Source organism: Lagopus muta, chromosome 2 (genome assembly GCF_023343835.1).
Source record: "Lagopus muta isolate bLagMut1 chromosome 2, bLagMut1 primary, whole genome shotgun sequence".
Lineage (NCBI taxonomy): Eukaryota > Metazoa > Chordata > Aves > Galliformes > Phasianidae > Lagopus > Lagopus muta.
This window is the reverse complement of record NC_064434.1, coordinates 88,384,895-88,405,591: the sequence shown is the minus strand read 5'-3', so window position 1 is coordinate 88,405,591 and position 20,697 is coordinate 88,384,895. Positions and strand designations below refer to the sequence as shown.

At 42.9% G+C, this 20,697-nt stretch overlaps 2 protein-coding genes across 4 annotated transcripts in view; one reads left to right on the top strand and one right to left on the bottom strand.

Moving 5' to 3' along the window:
* The window catches only part of PACC1 (proton activated chloride channel 1), a 79,828-nt gene extending 66,405 nt beyond the window's left edge, over positions 1-13,423 (top strand). For all 3 annotated transcript variants that reach the window (XM_048934955.1, XM_048934953.1, XM_048934954.1), the window contains 5 exons: positions 643-797; positions 2,338-2,480; positions 7,543-7,687; positions 10,898-11,002; positions 12,121-13,423. In XM_048934955.1, coding sequence (XP_048790912.1) covers positions 643-797; positions 2,338-2,480; positions 7,543-7,687; positions 10,898-11,002; positions 12,121-12,282 — 710 coding nt within the window. In that variant the 3' untranslated portion in view covers positions 12,283-13,423. The remainder of the gene's footprint in view (positions 1-642; positions 798-2,337; positions 2,481-7,542; positions 7,688-10,897; positions 11,003-12,120) is intronic.
* Positions 13,424-13,531: 108 nt separating this feature from the next.
* Positions 13,532-20,697, bottom strand: part of PPP2R5A (protein phosphatase 2 regulatory subunit B'alpha) — a 39,431-nt gene continuing 32,265 nt past the window's right edge. The window contains exons 9-13 of the mRNA XM_048934952.1: positions 18,436-18,486; positions 17,401-17,520; positions 17,184-17,311; positions 15,363-15,464; positions 13,532-14,718 (exon numbers count right to left, since the gene is read on the bottom strand). Of these exons, the coding sequence (XP_048790909.1) occupies positions 14,586-14,718; positions 15,363-15,464; positions 17,184-17,311; positions 17,401-17,520; positions 18,436-18,486 (534 nt within the window). The 3' untranslated portion in view covers positions 13,532-14,585. The remainder of the gene's footprint in view (positions 14,719-15,362; positions 15,465-17,183; positions 17,312-17,400; positions 17,521-18,435; positions 18,487-20,697) is intronic.

Sequence of the window (20,697 nt, the reverse complement as noted above, 5' to 3'; positions counted from 1 at the left end):
AGCTTGCTGTTGGTCTGGAGCCACAAATTTATGGTGTATACAAGTACATGAATTCACATACAGGTGAAGTAGTAGCTTGCCTACCTAAGTGATAAAAGTAGTAAGGGATTGGTTATCACAGCGTTGTATTTTATGAATAGAAGATACCAGATGTTCTGAAGAGCATCTTTTCACTTTTATGAGATTAGCATAATCTCTCATATGTAGTACATACGCTTTTTCCAGTTAAAATATCATGTGTTAAATCATAACATCTGAGTGCATACGTTCTGGAGCACTTTGTGTCCCATTTAACTTCAGTGATCTCCTAGCTTACTTTGTACTTTCCTCTCATCTGGGGTCAGAAGGACTGATTCCTTAGCTGCTTGCTAAGGGGGATGAGAGAAGCTTAGTACCTTCTGTGAGCTTTGATTTGTAGTAATTCAAAACAAACCTGGATTTTCTTCAGTGCATTGCAGGACTTCTGCCCTGATGAGTGCAGCTGACACTGCTGTCCTGCTCTTAAAAAAATACTCAAGCGCGTGATTTAATTTGATTGTGCTGCTGGATCTTGGCAGGACAGCTCAGTGTCCTGTGGGATTAAATTCCAGAGTGAAAATCTATGAATGTCAGCTCTCTTCAATGTTCTCTCTCCTGAAACAGGTATTGCCTTTTACCCAGGAAAGGCTCGGCTGCTCAGCTGCAAGCATCATTACTATGATCACATTCTGCCTCTGATAAATCCAGGTCAGCCGGGAGACATTGAGTGCACCACACAGAGTATCAACTACACAGATCCTTTTACTAATCAAACTATGGTAATAATACAACAGAATAAAGCTTATTCAGTGGGCTGTGGGGGAGTTCTGCTTGTACGAGGGGTAATTGAGAGTTTGTATATATTCTGTATTTTTTAGTTTTATATTTACAAAATACTGCAAAATATCCTTGCTTCTAGGGTTGTGTTTTTTTCTATTGAGTTGGTTGGGTTTTTTTTTTTCCCTCCAAACCATCTATTTATATTTTCAGAAATGTAGAATACCCCAATCAGTTTGTATGTATGTTATGGATGATCAGCTGTCACGTGGCTCTGTGTAACATGCAAACCTGAACGGAACAGAAGTCTTGCTTTGCAAGTGAAACTCACTTAATTCATCTCCTAAGTGCAAGCACGCTCCTTGATACAGTAAATCTAATGTTGAAAGCAGTAACAATTTCATTATTTTTGTCACAGTTGGCAAATTCTTAGTTAGGCAGCTGAGCATTTTATTGTATTGAAGCTCTGTGTGCCAGTAAGATAAGATAGTACATTAAATGCCAATCTAAATTCCCCTTAAAAATGCAGGGAGTCTGGCTTCTGTACAAAAAAAACGTTCAGAAAATGAAGTATGAAGTGGGGTCATTTGTGTCTAATCTGAAGTTATTGCAGATTGTTCCTAAGAAAACTAGACATGAACAAGGAGTTTAGTTACCTCTTTGGTCAGCTTTTTTTCATCGTCGTGTTTTTCTTCTGTCTAGTCATCAGTTCTGTCTGGGAAGAAGCTCCCAGTATGTTTTAAAATAATGTGCCAAGTCTAAATATTTAACGTCTTTCATTTCTTCCTCTATTTTTTTGCTCCGCATGTTTTAATAAACTAAGAACCTGTATTTTATGCTGTGTGGTAAATTTGTTTGGGAGCTTGCAGTCCTCCAATTGAATGGAGAGGCATCGAGGCAGACCTGAACCATGTAGCGCCATGTTTGAAATGGCAGTCATTTTTGCAAGCAACAACTTGCTGTCCATTGTAATTCCTGCACGTTAAGCAGTATTCTGCCTGCTAGCTGGCTGTCTTTTTTTTTTTTCTTCACTTCCTCCTTTGCAGCTTGCTTGAGGGCTATGAAACTGTGCCTTTTTCTCAAAGGCAAGCATAATGTTTTCTACATCAGACTCCAAACGAAAATTGATTCATGTCAAGAGCTGAAAGTTCCCAGACTGTAATGCCCTAAGCTGTCTTGATTGTCCTTCTGCAGAATGCAGGCTGCAGAGCCTTAGCTGGTAATTGCACGTGAGCCCGAGTGGCAGTGATGGAAGTAGTGCAGATTGATGGGAGTGGTGCAGAATGATGGAACTAGTGCGGATCTCTTAGCAACGCTCTGAATTGATTTAGAGAATTCATTTTTCAACCAAAAGGTGGAATTCTCATTTGGTTGGCAGGCATTCTTTTTGGATGTCTTAACAGAATGTCTACTTACTAGAGGCCAGGAGAACCTCATTCTCTATTAGATTTCTGCAGAGTATCAGTGACAGGTGGCAAATTCATGAACAGGAAATGAGGATTCCTCCTCTCCTACTCTCACTGTCTCTCTGTCTGCTTATAGAAGTATGCTTTGGTTGTTCAAGGCCCTCGTGACGTGAAGAAGAAGGAGCTGGTGTTTTTACAGTTTCACTTAAATGGAACAGACCAAGATTTTAGTGCCATTGACTACCTTCTGTTTTCTTCTTTCCAAGAGTTCGTCAACAGGTATGTGGAGGGGTGAGCCTGTGATGGCATTGAACTGTTATAGATGGGGATTTTAAAAATGCTTTAGTTGATTTATGTCAGTACCATTGAAGTGACTGATCAGCCTTTTGATTATTTTAATAGGAGTGGAATTAATCCTTGCTTGAACTTTCTTGAAAGCCCCAAGCTTTTTCCCTCCTCGTGAGAAGCTTAATTTTAGCTTTTAATTTAAATACAAGTTCTGTTTTTCTCTCTGTGATCCAGATGACAAGCTAGTCAAAAGCCATTAGGTACAGTGATACCTAATAAGGAGACTTAACTTCGTTAATGGTCAGACGTGGTAAAGCGCCTGTGTAGAGAGTAATAAGGTAATAGAGAGGAAGAAAAATAACCTATTATTGTACTGAAGCACTTCTGGAGGCTTGGGCATGATCATACGGGTGTATTTTCAAAAGAGGAGCAAAGACTGAAAGAGTTCACTCCCAGTGTCTCTGGGTGGCTGAAGACCAGTTATATGAATTTGCTTTTTGGAAAGCATTTCTATTTCAATGAAGGAGACAGATATTAAGTTGAAGTTATCAGGTACTTCCTAGAACTGCACAAAGACGCAAAGATGCAAATGTCCCAGGTACTTTGGGCATTGATATTTTGGGCACTGATGTTTTAGAGTCAGAAAATACCAACTGAGAGTAGCGATGCTGGAGGTACTACTGGCTCCTTCTGTGTTGGATTTTCTCAGTTTTGTGGCTTGTACTACAGTCAGTGGCAGGAAAGGTGGGACTGATTCCAGCAAAATGCACAGCTATTTCTGTACTTCAAGACATGAGTGAGTGTCTGAGACCATCCCCAGTGGGTGAAGATCAGAAGGGGTGGTTGTGTGGTGTCTGGTTGCTATATCTGTGCAGAACAAGCTAAGTTACCAAGACGCAAATTGGCCTGTGCGAACTTAAGTTCTGGAGGCTACCTTTCTGTTCTCATTGTATCAGTTTGCAGATAAGCCATTCTAAAGAGCTGTTTGTTTCCCAGTTAAAGCATGTGTGTCCTGGTTAAGCTAGCAGTATTTGAAGTATCTCCTCCTGCAAGCAAGTCTACATACTGCTTTCTGAAATGTTTGTATCATATGTTGTGCAGAGGTGGGTTAGATGTGAAAAACAACACTAAATGGTATTGCCAGGGTCCTAGCTTGAAGGCCGTATTTGAGCCAGAGTGGATGAATCAGTAAGAAACATCTGTAAGCTGCCTGAAGAAACTGGGGATTGCAACATCCTGCCTCCAGGTTTCCCAGATCAGACGGGTTAGATGGCAGAACTGATTCCTGAAGAGAAAGGGAAATGATGCTCTGTTCCTAAAGAAGCTGCCTTGTCTCTGCTGGGAGAGTGAAGACTGAGCCTGAGTTATGTTTGAAGCAAAGCAAAAAGGTAGGAAATGAGGTCTGTATGAAGGTGCATCTTTGTGCCTGTTCGTAGCATGTAATAGAAATGTAGGTCAAGGCTGGTTTCGAACTAACCCAGGTAATGGTGGAATTGGCAAAGGCACATAGGCCTTTAAGCGTGCTGGTAAATGATCCAATTATGCAGTTGAAATAGAGAACCAGTTGTGTGCAAGATGTTTTGATACTGTCTCTCTTAGAGCATTCTCCAGAGCTTAGTACCAACTGTATGTCTTTGTCTTCCTCAGTATTGCGTATTGCTCTCTTGGTATCCCAGGGCACAAACAGGACAGGTTCAGGACAGGCTGCAAACAGATCTTTTCTCCTGACTATGAACTGCAAGTGGAACATCTTGCATTTGTGGGATCTGCTCGTTCTATTCAGCTTCTAGCAGGAGAGAAAATAGAAGTGGCTTCTGGTTCCTCAGCTGATGCTAAATTTAGCTGATGGGGAAGTCTGGACTGATATCCTTAGAAACTGTTGTGTACTGACAATGTAACTTTGTCCTTCCATGCACTCTCTAAAGAAACTTCAAATACTGACCAGTATTTGGCTGTTAATTACTTTTCCTGTCCATATGTCTAACTCATGGCTTACAAGAGCATGTTCTTAGCACTGTGTCCAGCAATGAACGTAAGGGTTGTAGCATTCCTGAAGATGCTGAGATGCATGCTGCAACTCTTCAGATATCGTAATTACAGGTTGTTGGTTGTTTTTTTTTAATTAGTTTTTAGTATGGCTGCAAGCAGCTTAGGTTGGATTGGACAGTCAGACTGCTGTAACATTAGGATGTTTCATCATAAGTCATAATCTGAACACCATCCTCCTTAAAACTGATGAAAAGAGTCCAGCTGTATCTCCACCACAACTTCACTGTAGGTTTATTACGTGCAGCTCATTTTTGCTTTATATATCAATAACCAGTGAAGGCTGCTGCAAGCTGTAAGAATACTAAAAATGGCTTCTAGGCTCTTATGCTTTAAGAATTTGTTGAGTGGTGAGGACTCAAGTAAGGTCCAGTTGTTTCTGTCAAGGGTTTTATTTTCTGTAGCTCTCATGTTAAAATTGGATCACCAGCTTGTATTAAACTGGCAGTGTGCGCTAGCTTTGTTTTGGCTTTCACAGAACACTGCTGAATTGTGTGCTGTTGTCAGACTGTGAGTTGGAGTAATACTGCCAGTGGATTTTCTTCTTCTGTGTTTTTCTTTCTTCTTTAAGACAGTGGCAGCTGCTGTGTGTACAGCATTAATCAGCGAAAATGAAATAATGAAACCCTTGCGATGTTACAAAAAATGTGTAGCTAAGTATGCAAGTTCCTTTCCTGAACTATCATTAGTGTAATACATGGGTTTAAGTAGCAAATCCTCTGAACATATTGCTGTTGAAACCATTGTTATTTTAGCATGTACAATAACTTACGTAAGATGACGAATACCAGTCAGAACAAGGCAGAGATTATTTAAGGGTCTAAACAGAGCTTCGTGTTCACTTCTCTGGATTGCTGTGTGCAGAGGAATAAATGGTAACGAAGAAGGGTCAAGGCTTTAATACCATGGCATCTGACCTTGTGTTACGTCCCATGTAATGTTGGAGAGTTTCCAGTTCCCCAGCAGAGGGGAACTCAGGCATTATTTGCCCTCTGCTATTACTCGTGCAGAGCTTCTGCGTCCCTGCTCTGTCCTCCCTCCTTTATTTTGTTCCTGACTCTGTGGCACTGGTGTGGATTATTGGTGCACACAAGGAGATGCCTTTTCAGATCACTTCTCCACAGCTTCTCTTAAGATGTCCATCTTTCTTTTTCAAGCCTACAATTACCATTGAAGGCAAAGTATACTATACAAAGTTGCTGCCTGCTTACCATGTAAATTGTGGCTGTAATGTTCAACTCTAAGTCATAACTTCCTGCCTCAATTTTCCATGTTGGTTTGGAAAGCCTTTCTGGGATGCTGTACTGAGTCATGCGTTGGTGACAGGCTGGCAGAGTGCTAAGTATGTATGTTTCTCTGAGTGGCAAAACACCACGCTCTTCCTGGCTGTCTGTCCCCAATATGCTGCTGTACCCAAATACTGAGAGGGGAAGAAGTAGTTTGTCACTGGTTGGCATGGCAAGGAGCAGTCAGGCATTGGCCTTTCCTCTCGTGCTTTGCCCACATCTTCACTATGGGATTGAAGAGCTGTACTGCAGTTTATGTTACAGAGAGATGAAGATGTCCTAAATGGCTGAAGCACTCTGGAGTACCTTGACAGTTAGCAGAGTATTGTTTTTTCTTTCTGGAAATGCTTCTCCTTTCTGAGTTTGAGCCCTCCACCTGAAGCTCTGAGCTGAAAGCAGTGACTTTGCTAGGCTGTGCCATGCTGTGCTATCATGTGCATGCTGATCTATTCAGCCTGAGCAGTCAGTGTAGTACAGAGCAGCCGCCAGCATGGTAATCTTACCAGCCTGTGCATGTGCTGCCACGTGGACAAATCATCATTCTTTATAGGAAAAAAAAAAAAGGAGCCCCAGTTCTGAAAACTGAGAGAAAAGTTGGAAAAAGTGTAAATCCACCCAGTGTTGGTATGTGACAGATCTTCCAGATCAGTCTTGATTTCTTTGCATCTTTCTCCTGGAAGACCAAAGTAGCTTCACCTTCTAGTAGACCTAGACATGAGCTTCCTCTGCCATATGAACAGAAGTATGCTCTTTCCCTTTACCTCAGAAGGTGGATTTACTCTGGGTCAGAAACGTTTTTCTCTTCCCTTGTCTCAAGAACCAGCATACCATGGCATAGCTCTAAACCTTAAATCTATCTTCAGTAAGAATTTGCAGTCTATTTTAATGTTTTGTGACTCATAACAGTGGTTTACCTGTTCATTTCAGATGAAACCTTGTGGAAAAGCAGCTGTAGGGAGAGACAGGCTTATTTCATGGAGAGGACATGAAAGTGGCTAAAATCACTGTACCAAGAAGCTCCAAGTGAATGGAAGGGTTGATTCAGTGTGTCCTGTGCATTTAATAGAGACAGGATTCTACCCTAGAGCTACCTTGTTACTGCTTGCAGGGTGAGGGATATTGGAAGACTTAAGATATCAGAAAGTCACAGTATATCTTATAAAAAGATATAAACCAATCCTATTACTCCAGGGCTGCAAATATCTGTGGTTGTGTATTGGGAAAATGGCTGTATAGCGGATAGGAGCCCTTATGTTGTTCATGAATTAATAGGACTACACTAAATGTGAATTGCAAGGCATGTTGTCTCCATTGCAACCAGCTCATTTGCTCCTCAGAAACGGTGTGAAGCCTTGGCCTGAGGCTATTCCTTCCATCACTTGCTTCTTAGCATTGTGGTGAGTTGTTAGCTGGGGTCCTGGCTCTCTTCCTCTGTCTTCCAGTGGTGACACATGAGCAGAACAAAGCTCCCCCATAAAGCAGCACAGCCTGCAGGGGGAGCAAGGCAGCAGGTAAGTCTTCTGCCATTAAGAACAGAGTGTAAGTGCTAATGTTAATCAAAACTTTCCTGCTAACAGTGTATTAAATATGCTGAATTACAGCAGTTGATATTTCAAAGAAATTTTAAACGCATTAGAGAGCTTGGGCCTGGCATTCAGCTGCTGCAGTGTCCAAGCACTGCTCTGAGTTTGGTCAGCAAAGTAATGTTCTTTCTCCTTTAGTCCAGAAAAAGCAGAATTCATGAAGGACTGTGAAAGTTCATACTCCAGCTGGAAGTTTTCTGGAGGCTTTCGAACTTGGGTCAAGATGTCCTTGGTGAAAACAAAGGAAGAGGATGGCAGAGAGACTGTGGAATTCAAACAGGAGGTAAGCAAGCAAAGAAAAAAATCCATGAAGATGTTAGGGCATTACGTGATTTAAAACCTGGTTGCTCTCAAAGAGTAGGGGGCTTTAGTCAAAATTGGCCAACAGAGCAGCATGGAGCAGGTGGCAGTCTGAGCTGGAGGAAGGGGTGGGTGCGTTGGTTGGTTTTGAGTGAAATGCCAGGAGACTGGCTTTTGTTTAATGGTATCTGTTCTACCCCTTGCTGCTGAGCAGTTGGTCATCTGAACCGTCTCTACAGTTAGAGTTCTTTCAGTTGGAGAAATTCTGTGGAATTGTAGATGTGCTCTGCTGTTGGTATGGAGACACATCTCAGGAAAAGCATCTCCTAACAGAGAGATGAGAAGGCCTTGGTCATTGTCATAAGTGACACCTGTATCCAACGTGTGGGTCTGAAGGGACAGAGCTACTTTAGTTCAAGGTAGAGATTTCCAAAGGAATTATCTAAATAATAATAATGGAAAGAGGTACTGTTTAGGTTACTACAAGGGCTGATGTTAAAATGAAGAAATAAATGTAAGCTGAGTATTGATTATAGCACTCTCATATCTGCTTTTTGTTTGGGATTGGGATTTTTATCTGCTAATTACCCTTAGAAATACGGAGTAACTTCTTGAAATATCTCAAGATAGAAGAAAATATGCAATTGGAAGACGCAAACTTAGCTAGAAATGAAATAAGTTTGACTGTTCACACTGACAGACAGAAGTGTGTTCTGAGCCATTTCACTTGTGCCTATTGATGGGAGAGGCCTTAAGGGACAAGCTGTGACTGTGGGCTGGTGACCTTCAGCTCTGCTGCAGGGGAGTGGGAGAATCCTGAAGTCCTGTGGTGTGGGCCTTAGTCTGAGGAAAGGATATCCCAGTCAGCTGCTGTCGTATAAGCACTGACTACAGTTGTCAGTCCTTTGTCATCTGGAGCTCTGTTTCACTTGCCAGCTGTGGTATTTATGTAGGGTTGGACTTTTTTTTAAGACTTTGCTGTGTGTCCACATCTAAAGCATCTCAAAGTAGAAAAGACTGACCCAGAATCAAAGATGAGCTGTTTGTTACCACGAGCATCCATTTAGTCTGGCAGTTATGGATTTCCCAATCATCTGTGTGGGCTGTTTGGTTTGTTAAAAAAATAAAAAAAAAGGAAATACGAATTGGTACAAATGTGAATTTCATGTTTCAGTTACCTATTAATAATACAGCAGAGGTTGAATTAGTTCAGGCTAATTGCACTTGCTGTTTGACAGTACAGTTTCTGCTCAAATGGAATAAGGAAGTTCACTGGCCTGTCAGATGTAAAACAGGGAGGCAGCACACCAGAAAGCTGGATACGAATACTGGGTCAAATAGCATAGCCAGTCAGTCTGCTGAGTAATGCAGTAGACATTACTTGGTCTTTTCTGCCTTTCCCATTGCTTTTAGTCAGCTTTGTGACCTGGTTTCCCATTGTGCAGTTTTCCTGAATGAGTGTAGCTGAAGTATTGTATGCTGCAATAAGTAAATGAGCTACAGAAGCATTGGGTGAACGTGCAGCAAAGAGGTTTGACTAGAAAACATAAGGCTGTTAAGATTCCAAGTGCTTGGAATGGGTGCATACAGTGCTCTGCTTCCTGCTTCTGTTTGCTCACAGCATAACATCAGGGGTGCCTCCCTGGGAGGAGACTGATAGAAAGCTGAAGGTATTTATAAAGAAACTAAGCCGTGGTGGAGAGGTAGGAGGTCGTTCCCCATCCAGTGTCTGCTGAATCCATTCTTATACCTGTAGCTCCTGGAATGAAGTAACTGTACTGATTCATTACCTCGAGTACAGAATTAACTTCTCTAGGAAGATCACAAGTGCTGCTTTGTGGACACACCAAGGTGTAACCTTTCCTCTGAGGTCTGGAGAAGGGCCAAGTCCTCCCATCACTGCAGTGCAGCTGGTGCCTGGCTCCTGTGTGCTTTGTGCTGTCCTCCAGGGACAGGAGGCTTACAGCAAACTTACTGCTGCTGCATGTGGTTCCCCATATTGCTCCTTCTGGGCTCAGGTGTCTGTATGTGGACATATAGACAAGATGGATGTTTTTCTGAGGTCTGGTGTCTTCATGCTTTCCCAGTTGTCACTCTTTAGCAGTCAGTTCTGTGTGGCTGCAACATCTCTCTGGTACCCTGAGCAGTACGTGTGTCACAGCTGCTGGGAGGTGTCACACAGCTCTGCACCAGGCAGTGATCATTTCAAACAGCAGCTCAGCCAAAGGGCAGTACTGGGAGGTAGGGTTTGATCAGCAGTGTGTAGGCTGCTTTCCCTTTCATTCTGCAGTTTCTGGTATCCAGCTTGTTCCACACCTGGTTCTTTTTTAAAAAAAAAAACACCCAGCCTCCCAGCCTATTCCTGCCACCATCGTGTAGTTCTGTGGTAAATAAAAGTAAGTCAGCACTCATGAATGACAGCTTGCCAAATGCTCTACTGGCCCCAATAAATGATTTTGGTAAATGAACTCTCTGCACTTTGAAGGGGGAAAAACTTTATTTTGACAAAGGTGATGGATAGGGGCATTTCCAAAGCAGGTAGTGAGGCGTGCAGTGGGCTGAAACTGGCCACTGCTGCAGCAGAGTGCTTTCAGTAAGCTGCTTGTGCGGCCGTGCTCCAGGTGAAGGCTTTCATCTGCTATCTCTCACTCCTTCTTGAATGTTACCACACCTCCTTCTGCCCTCCTGCAGACAGGAATAAATGAATAAAGCAGTCAGGCCCTGCTTCTGTTTTGCCACTTTGATTTTTAAAGAGAATATGGACCTGTAAGCACAAGGGGACAAAAGTGATCACTGACACCACGGGTAATGGAGTGAGACTTCCCGTGCTGGTATATATGGCTAAGAGCTGTGCTGCTGCAGCGTGTGCTGTGGTTGTAGCTCTGTTGTGCTGTGTCAGCAAGCACTGGGGCATCAAGTAGGAACAGTGAAGCACTGCTATATGTCACAGAAGCCTTGGCTGCCAGTCTGAAATGGTACAGTGTTTAATTAGGTGAGAAATAGGAAGTGATCGTGAAACAGATGGAGGAAACTGATGTTCTGTATTCTGAAAGCCTGACGTTCCAGGTGGAGGAAGGCTGAACAGCCTGCTCTTTTCACCTTATAAGCCTTTTCTGATGCACTGAAGGCTGGATTGTACGACTGAAGAAAGTCATCTGCTCCTTCTTCACCTTTTTCTTTTCTCCCTCCCCAGACTAGTGTGGTTAACTACATTGACCGGAGGACTAAGCTGAGAAGTGACCAGCTGTTTTTTGTGGTGTTTGAATGGAAAGATCCTTTTATACAGACTGTTCAAGATGTAAGTAAACAGCCTTGCATCTTATTTTCTTGCCTCACACGCTCGTGGTGTGTATTTGTGTGTGTGTGTGCCTCAGAGCTTCTGTGTGAACTGAGGGAACAGGAAGAGTGAAGTTAGTTTTGAAATCTTGCTCTGCGGGGTTTGGTTGTTATTTTTGTACCTTCAGTAACAAATAGCCACTGGGGCTCAAGACCAACCGATGTCTTTTCCTGGCTCAGTGACACAGCATCACCTTTGCAGCTGAGGTGCATGTAGCTCAGAGAAACCACGCTGTGGTCTGTATGATGGGCCACCATCATACATAGGATGCCCCGCCTCCTTCCAGCCAGGAGCGCCCTGTGCTGCGGTGAAGGGTGGTGTTTATTTCCTATTGCTGATGCTACAGCAGCCTGTGGTGCTGTGTTTGGGCAGATCTGTAATAGGGGCAGCCAGGTTGCAAACCTTGTGGCTCAGCATGTGACCCAGAGCCATTGCCTTTGTGCTGTCAGGGTCTGGTACCCCACAGCAAATCTGAAAGCTGTGTTACTTTGTTGCTGCCTAAACCTAAATCTGCTCGCTTCATCTTGAGGTCCTAGAAGTCACCATCATTCCTAGGGGTACAAGAAGAATTGCAAACTGTAAATATAATTAACTACTCCTAAGCCAAACATAGTTAAAAACAGAAACTGAGATACTTGCTGTAGTACTAGAGAAGCAGTTGCTGCAGTCAGAATGTAGTTTATCATTACAGTGCGTCTTGTTAAAGCTTTCCAGTAGTTCTGGCTTTGTTTGGTCTTAATGGAAGAGCCTCTTCTGTATGACTGCTTGTTTTTTTACATCTTTAAGCAATGTAGTAAATTGCTAATTTAACAGTATCTAAAAAGTTAAACAACCCTGAAAGTCAGAAGGAATCTAGCAGGCAGTACAGGCAGCTCCTGGCACGTGTGCTTCCTTTCTCACAAAAGGAATGGGACAAAGCCCAGAACAAGGTACAGGTGTGGCACGGGGCCTCAGCCCTTCTTTGCAGTGTGAAGGCGTGTGCTGCCGAACTCTTCTGATAGATGCATTGAAATGCTTCTTACTGTACAGGTAGAATATATACGGAGTCAGATGAGAATAATATTTTCAATCTCTTTCAGATAATCACAGCAAATCCTTGGAACACGATCGCCCTTCTCTGCGGTATCTTTTTGGCTCTGTTTAAGGCTGCAGACTTTGCTAAGCTGAGTGTTAAGTGGATGATCAAAATCCGAAAGAGACATCTGAAGAGAAGAAGTCAAGTAATGAACCATATAAGCTGAGACTAAAACTGCCCCGTAAGTATCTGCAACAGAAGGGACAGCACAACTGGAATAAGCTTCCACTGGCAATACAGCAAACAGGTATGTTTTCTTCAGGAAAAACACTGCTGGAGGAACAGCCTCATGAACTGACATCTGAACTCCTGAGAAGAGCTTAACTCTAGGAATGCTAGGACAGCTCTAACAAACTCATGCTTTTCTAGTCCAGATTTAACAAGTTTACCTCGGTATGTGGGGGGGGAGATGTCACTAATGTAGCAGTTAGATTCTTTAAAAACAAACAAAAAAAAATGAACTGTTTTGAATGCTTCTCAGAACAGGGGGTGTGAAATGCTGCCTGAACTCTGAACCTGCATCTGCTACCAGAATGCAATTATTTCTTTGACCACACTTAGTGGAAGGTAGAACCCAAACAACAAAACAGTCCGGCCTCCCCTCTCCAAAGAATGTTAAAACAAAATACACTGGAATTCTACTACATCATTTTTCATTTAAAGTGTATTGACTTGAATATTAAAAAAATAATAAAAATAAAATATTGGAGTGAGCTGTCATATCCTTCTCTGAAACTGCCTGCTCTCAGATGCAGCTGGAGTTTTACAGGAGGTCATCCAGATGGGAATATTAATGCAAGATGTTGAAGTTTACTAAATAAGTAGATTTTATTTATGTATTTCTGATCAGTCTAAGTCAAGCAACTTGATAGTTTCAGAGATAGACTTAGGCTGCTGCTCCTCCCTGTTTCTTGCAGTCTTTGCTAAGGTATTAAAGAAGCCTTTCATCAGCCTGCTGCTTAAATGTGATTCTCTGTTATAAAGAGAATGTGCACTAACGAGCCATGCTGGGGTGGTGGAGTCCTTTTCTTCCTTATAAGTCCCTTGCTGGTCAGATGCCTAACAACTCGGAGCTGTGCTGTCTACAAGGCAGCTGTGCACCACTCAGTGCTGTGTGTTTGCTCTGAAAGGTTTGTTGCAAGGAAGGAAGCATACCACATCATATTTTGCTGCTTCCATCCTCTGCTAATGGCTTGTTAATGGAGTGGTAAGTGTACTTCCAATTTTTTTTTTCCTTCTAAGGAAGTATAGTAACTTTCAGGTGATTTCCAGAGCAAAATCGAGGCACTTGCTCAGGTTTAGAAGCCACATTTTAAGTGCCTTGATATTGCCAAGAGTGCTACAGGTTAAGGGTTGTTGGTAAGAGCTGCTCTAACCCTCTGGTCTTCATGAGCACAAAGATGTGATTACAGCACTAAATACAAACATAAAGACTTTATTGAATGCTGCTCAATTCCCCAAAGATCTTTCATTACAAAAGTTTTCCACACAACTGCAATTTAGGAGATTGGAATGGTACTCTGATAAAAGATGTGAAAAATACTTGATCAGGTGACAGACAAGACTTCCATAGTCAACTTTCCACTTTCAAGAAGTGGACTGCATTTTCTTTAAATAAAACAAGGAACTAGTTACTGACAGCCTTTCCTCCTTTCTGAAAGGAAAAATATACCTCTTTTGGTACTGCTCTTCCATCCCCAAGGTGCTAAAAGTAATGCAGAAATGGCCACAATGGATGGGCAGTCTCCAGGAGAACTGTGCTATTCTGCAGCCCTCTGTGGGCTGAGCAGGAGCAAATGTTGAGTATGGCCAGGACCAGGAGGCAGTGAGAAGAGTGTAGAGGTACTCACTGCATGTAAGCAAGCATGTAGGCCATCCTGCCCTGTTCAAGCTGACCCTCTCTTCCTATATGTCTCACACTAAGTGACCTTATACAAAAATCTAAATGTGAATTCAGTCAGGAATTCAAGACCATCTGAGAGCCCCTTCCAGCGCTGAGGGACACACACTGCGTGTCTCACGCTACTGGGAACGGACCGTGGTTTTATTTGAGAAAATACAGCACCGCTAGAAGCCTTCTCTATCATCTTCACCAAGGTATGCAGCGATGTGAAAAGCACATATAAAACAAGGAAAAAATGTACATAGCAAACTATACCACCTATGTGCAACACAATCAAAAATTCAAGTCATAATTCTCACCACTCCCGTAATTATTTCACTCATTAAGGATGATAATTCAGTTCTATGAAACGCTGGAAGTGACAGGATATCGATAGACAAATTTACAATATGCTGTGGTACTGACATCACTTAAATGCTGTATTTAAATTCAAATCTTTTCATTTACACTTAGCCAGAGAAAAGTTGGCTGTTCCTACTGTACTGATGAGGTTTATTTTGCAAATTTTTACGTATTTCAAAAGGGTACAAAAAAGTATGTTTGTCGAGTGGAGGCTGTCATTTCTTTTATTTGGCACTTGTATCGTGTGCATTGAGCACATTGTGAGTGCTGTTCTGCTTCTCTGCTATAGCCTTCTTCAGCTTTAGCTCCTCTAGCTTTCTCCACAGCTCTTCACGTTCCAATTCTTTCTTTTTCTCTCTGTGGAAAAGAGTGAAGTATCAGTTTCAGATCCGTCTTTAAAAGAGCAGGTACCCAAACAACTGTGGTCTACACGTAGCAATCCGCAGCTTAAGTTAAGGTTTTTTCTCCAAAGCTATCTTCAGAGGCATCCCATTTCCTCTATTAAAAGGTAAGCATGCAAGTTAGTGAAGATGAGCAGTAAGACAGTGACTGTGCCCTGACAGGAGTCTGTCAGATGATTGCTGCAGTGCGCTTTTGCAGAGATGACTGCGGTTCGGAAAAAGGAAAGATGCTGAGCACTATGGGCCAGGGGAAGCACAGCTGCTAAAGGAGCCTTAGCGTGCACATCCAGCTAGCGCAGCTCCAGCAGCACTGCTGGCTGGTTGGGGGGATAACAGAGGCGTTTGAGCAGTGAGGTATTTTCCAGCCAAGCTTCTTTCTCCAGCCAACAGCCCTTAAAGCAGAGCCAGCACCAGGCGGCCCCTGTAGCACCTGAGCCCACTTCTCCCCCCACCAGGTGCCTCCTGCTGCAGTGCCACCACAGCAGCAGTATCCACTGTGTGCTTCTACAGACCCTGCAGCCACAGCAGTTAAGTGCTAGATTTCAGCTAGGTACGGACTCAACATCACCAGCCATTTGGACAAACAAACAAACCCATTACCTTTGCCTTTCTGCTTTATATGAGCTGGTAAGCTCATCAAAAAGCTTGCCGTTCATTTCCATCAGTGTTTTCAGCACGTTGTATACCAGTGCCACGATGGTTCTAAAACAGAAGGAGCACAACCGTTAGAATTAACACAAACTTCAGTAAGCAACTGTTTGGTTTCCTTTTTGGACCCTAAACTTTGCATTTAAGGTGCTACTGTAAAGTCCAGTTTTTGAAAGAAAATCTTGTACTGTAGTCCCTCCACAAACAAATGAATATTTAACTTTAAACTCCCAACTCCAGTCAACACATACAAGATATAACTTTTGGTACTGTGATGGTACTGTAAAGCCATGCAGTTATGTTAGTATTTAATAAACTGAATTCTAGCAAGGATTTTTAAGTATTTGAGCAATTGAAATAGGAGAGTCCTAAAGGATAAAACTTCTGGTGATAGGCACAAATTTGGCAGTTAATTCAAGAAAGGGAATAGCTCAAGCAGTACTGCTGTGTCTAAGGTAAACTGCAAATCTTGACAGCCACAGATTATTTTCCTTTTTGACTCTATTTGTGAAGATACTCTCATGTCATAAAGTTATCTTAATAATGTTTATCTCCTTTCAGCCCACTCTGAATTATTACACACACACCTGCAGAAATTGCAGTAAACATGAACAAGGTGCCTATCTTTCAGCTTATCACTAATCAGAAAAGGTAAGCTGTAAGGTAAGCTGTCTCCCCCTTGTTCCCCTCGCTACTGGAGACCTTCACACAGCAGTAAGGTGTGTAAGGCCATAGAGCAGGGGTGCCATGCTCTCACCAGCTTGAAAAATGAGGAAAAGAATAATTTAAGGAAGTAACCAAAGGACCACGTTTGCCTTTTCAGTGCACTCCGTTCACTGTGGCACCTTTGAGATCTCTCTCCTGCTGACTGGAGGCCTCACACTGACCCAAAATGCAGAGTGGCCCTGGCTTGTCCACGCACTGAACGCTGGCTGTCTCGTGGTTTGAAGACAAAAGCCTACTTAGGTTATTGGTTTTCTGAGAGGAAAAGCCTCATCCTAAGTGAATAATTAAGACCACACTAGACAGGTAGATGGATATAAATAAGCTTCTTTGTCTTTCAAATCAGATTAAAACCACAGGGCTGTACTTGCTTCCTGAACTTCCTGCTTTTCCAAGTATACAATTAACTTGTGTCTTCTGTGCCCTTCCTAAAGTAAAGAGCACCTTCTGTCTGCAGCTGGAGGAAGAGGGACACCATTTGGATTTGCTGAGGCCCGCAGGCAATACTAAGGCTCCAAGAATCAGGTCTCCTGTGGTTACACTCAGGCTCAGCTGGTAGGTTTGCACCACCTGGAGACATTCAGAGTAACTTCAGTCTCTATGGGCCCTTAACAGGTGTCTGATCTGCTCAGACTGCAGAAGGCTCCTGCCTACCTGGGTTTCTGCCTGTAAAAACTTTCTATGTTCACTGACTCAGTTTCAGGTGCTGAGCACAGCCAAATTTGGCACTTTAAAAAATATTTCAGTGTCATTACTTTGTCTTGCCAACATAGGAAAAAACAACTAAGGAAATTAAATAACCAGCACCTAAGATCAAACGTCATTAGAACATCACAACTGCCATCCAGTTCCCTCATTTTTTGAGTAAATTCCAGTTTTCCATCATAATGCAGAACAATGAAAGCACGATATTGCTGAAAATGATGTCCATTTCAGCAGATTTCATCTACGTTAAAATAAAGACGTATTTACAAGGTTATGATCTCAACTGGAAATAGCAGGCTTAATGCAACGCGCTCCTGGTACCGCAGGTAGTTAAACGTTACTTACGGGTTCCAGTGTTCTTTGGAGATCTTGTATAAACTACCAAACATAATTGGTAGAATTTTATCAATGTTCTCCTCAATCAGACTAAGAATATATTCATTATTCCAAAAGTACAAAGCTCTTTCTGCAACCTGAAATGCAAAGGTTAGGAGTCAGCAACCAGAAAACAAATTACTGCGGGTGATTTTTGATGGGTTTTTGTTTTGTGATTTTTTTTTACCTGAAAATGTGAACTTGACACACACTTGGAAATTTGCTTAAATAAAGGCTCTTCTATTTTTTTGAATTGTGTCGGCTCTATTACATCTAAGATTTCTTCAATTTCACCTAAAAACATTACCTGTTGTATAAAAGAGATACATCAGCAAGTATGAGAACGTTTTATATTGACACTGTGAACAGAAACAAAATGTGGCTTAAACATGAGAACGTGCACAGAGCAGTGCATGTCATTACAGAGCCTCGGGCTCTTCCGTGGTGTGACTGCTCTGGCACCTACATGAGCTGCTTCTGCAGGAAGTTTTTCTTTACAGTTTAAAAAAAAAAGCTGCAACATTTTACTTCCACGTTATCTGCAGAGGTTACCTTTGAGATCTGCAGAGGTTACCTTTGAGATCTGCAGACTAGCTGCTCCACGGCCAGCAGTTAATAGTTTTAACCAAGAGCCAGCAGGACAGCAGGCGTGGAAAAATTCAATGCCAAACAACTGAACGGACAGCAGCTCTGAAGGGCTGCAGTGTCAGGCAGCCACAGAGGTGAGCTGGGGGGTATAAGTCCAACTCCTGACTGTGCTCATTTGGATTACAGAGAAGAAAAGCCAGCCAGAAAAAAACAATTTCCCCAGACCAGTAAGAGTTGTTTTCATCCTGTGGAAAAGATGTACGCACGCTTCACCAGAGTTCTATTCAGCATCTCAGTGGCTGTGTCTGGGCTGTGGTACAGATGACTGCCTCCAACATTGTGTGACCACACCACAGTGCTTCTCACCTCTAAAACTTTTTCTCTACACAGTATCTTAATTAGAACGAACCTCTAGCACAGTTTTAACATCGCAAGTGACAACCACAGTGACAACTGGCATGCCAAAAAACTGCACTGAGTAGCACGACAAAGATGAGCACTCTTTATAAAGTTTCAAGAGCTGCAAGTTTGTTGCAAGATCTCTTGAGAAGCGCAGCAGAGATGCAGAGCACAACCCTGCCTTGCTGCAGTTTGCAGCACAGCAGACAAGAAGAAGAGAGAAGACAAAACCAACCTCTTTCTGACTGCAAGTTTTGGGCCAAAATTTGAGCAGTCCTCTGATTACCTGTATGAGAAACACAAGTTAAACCAGAGCACGTTTCTGTTACATATTTGATAAGATGGAGGAGAATTAAAACAAGGCAGTTTCTCCCTCTCCAGCACATCAATAAAAGCTGAATAAGGCTAAAAGCAATTGCATGAAAATAAATACTTTGCTCATTTAAATATTTATCTTGCTTTGGTTATCCACTCCCACCGCACTATGTACACTAACTGGTAGCACGTTGATATCATCAAAGCATCCCAAAACGAAGCTCATTTCCCCGTGGGCAGTTTGCAGTACTTCTCCTTGTTCCCTCGTGACCCATACACCGCACAGCACTGCACCCGGGGGGGTTTGCAAGCCAAGAGAAAGCAGTGCACAGACGGCACAAATGGCAAACAGAGGAGGCCTGGCCTCCACCACACTCTTTTTTCTTCTGTGATTTGAAGTGTCAAAGGCTGGAAACTAGAAATGATGAGAACTTACAAAGAGAATGGTTTCCAGTGTAGACACTGAAATACATCTCATGTAAGACTGGAAAAACCCCTTGGGAAATGTAATTGGAAAGCACAGCCCCTAAGAGGGGCAGGAGAGGAGGGAAACCACCACCACCAAAAAGAGCAGCAGCCATTCCCCAGAACAGACAGCAGGACCAGCGCCAACCTGCAGACCTGACACTGCCTGTAGAAAGCCCAAACTGCACCTTACACACAGAACCTTCAAGCACTGTGAAATTTCATTCTGAGGAAAGACCTCAGCTTTTATGGTATAGCAGCACCTAACAGATCGTACCCAACTGTAGAAGTTAGCCTACCACGTGAATGCCTTCCATATTGCAATTTTCCCATGTTTTTTTGCTCCAATCTTCCCTGTTTGGTTCACAGCTGTGTGCACTGTCACAGGTGACATGCTGACAGTAAGTTAACATGTTAGGTGCTCACCAAATTTTATCCTGGGATACGCAAACTAGAAGACTGGCTGTCACTTCAGGTGAAACTCAGCAAATGAGGACTTCATACTTTATATTTTTAAAGAACAAGTCGGAACATGGACAGTCTGCCAGCACCTTCCCTTCCCCCAGACAACACCAGAAAGCCAAAAGAATTTCAGATAGGTTCTAGTAGCTTCTCTGTGGAAGATGTACCTAACATACATCTCAGTAACCTGGAGCAAGAATGTACTGATATTGGAGGCACAGAGCCGGTCAGCTCAACAGTCCCGTTTCCAGCAGTGGGCAATCAGTGCTGAATAGACTTCACTACATGGACTCACGTTCTCAACTTGACAAAGCAGCAATGTTCCTACTAGAAAGTGCAAGCCTCCTGCTTGCTCTCTAGAGTTTGAGTTTCCAGCTTGACCACGCTCTTACACTGAGAAGCTGATACATGCACATGGAAGTTCAAAGCCTTTTTTTCAAGAACTGCACAGATGTAGATCTGAAGTCGTACTGTTCTCACAGCACAAAATACACACGGTTAACATTCCTCCCAGGGCTACAAGGTTCCTATAAAGCTGACTTACACCAGCAGGCACCTGCTAGACAACTTCTGTACAAGGGCTGCACATTCAGCCTGATTCTCATGAAAGGAAATTCCATCCATGTAAAGGCTGTGGCACTCAGCAGGGTTAGGTAATGAGCTCCTGTCAGCTCTGCAAACATCAAGACCAACCTAAGGCAGACTACCATAGCTACATGAGCTCGGAACACGTCCTCTGCATTGACCCCAAGAGACAATTCCTGCCAGAAAAATAACAGGGAGGTACTCATGAAGCCTTCTGATGGACTTCTTAAAATACTACTTCACCTACAGCCAAACAGAAATCCGTATGCTATTTCTGTTATCAGTTGCTCTATTGAGTTCTGACATTTACATTTCGAGCACTTCACGTTTCTTACATCTTCACTTACTACCATATATTAACTTTTACTCTTCCTTTATAAAGGCAATTTTACTGTAAGTTTACATTAATAGCCAAAGTATTTAAATTTCCAACATCTCCTTAATGGGAGAATTTCCATTGACCAAACTGTTGCAGTGCCGCTCTGTTTCCCCAGGAGCTGCAGCAGTGCCTGCACTCTGTATGGGCACAGCCAGACTGCCTGCAGGAAGCACTGCCATTCCCTTTGGGGCTGGGCAGGCTGTGTGTGCCGCAGGAGATGCAGTGTGGCAGAAGCCACTGATGCCCAAAGCACCTCTCCTGCAGCTGCCAAGAGCTGTCCCAGGAACCAAG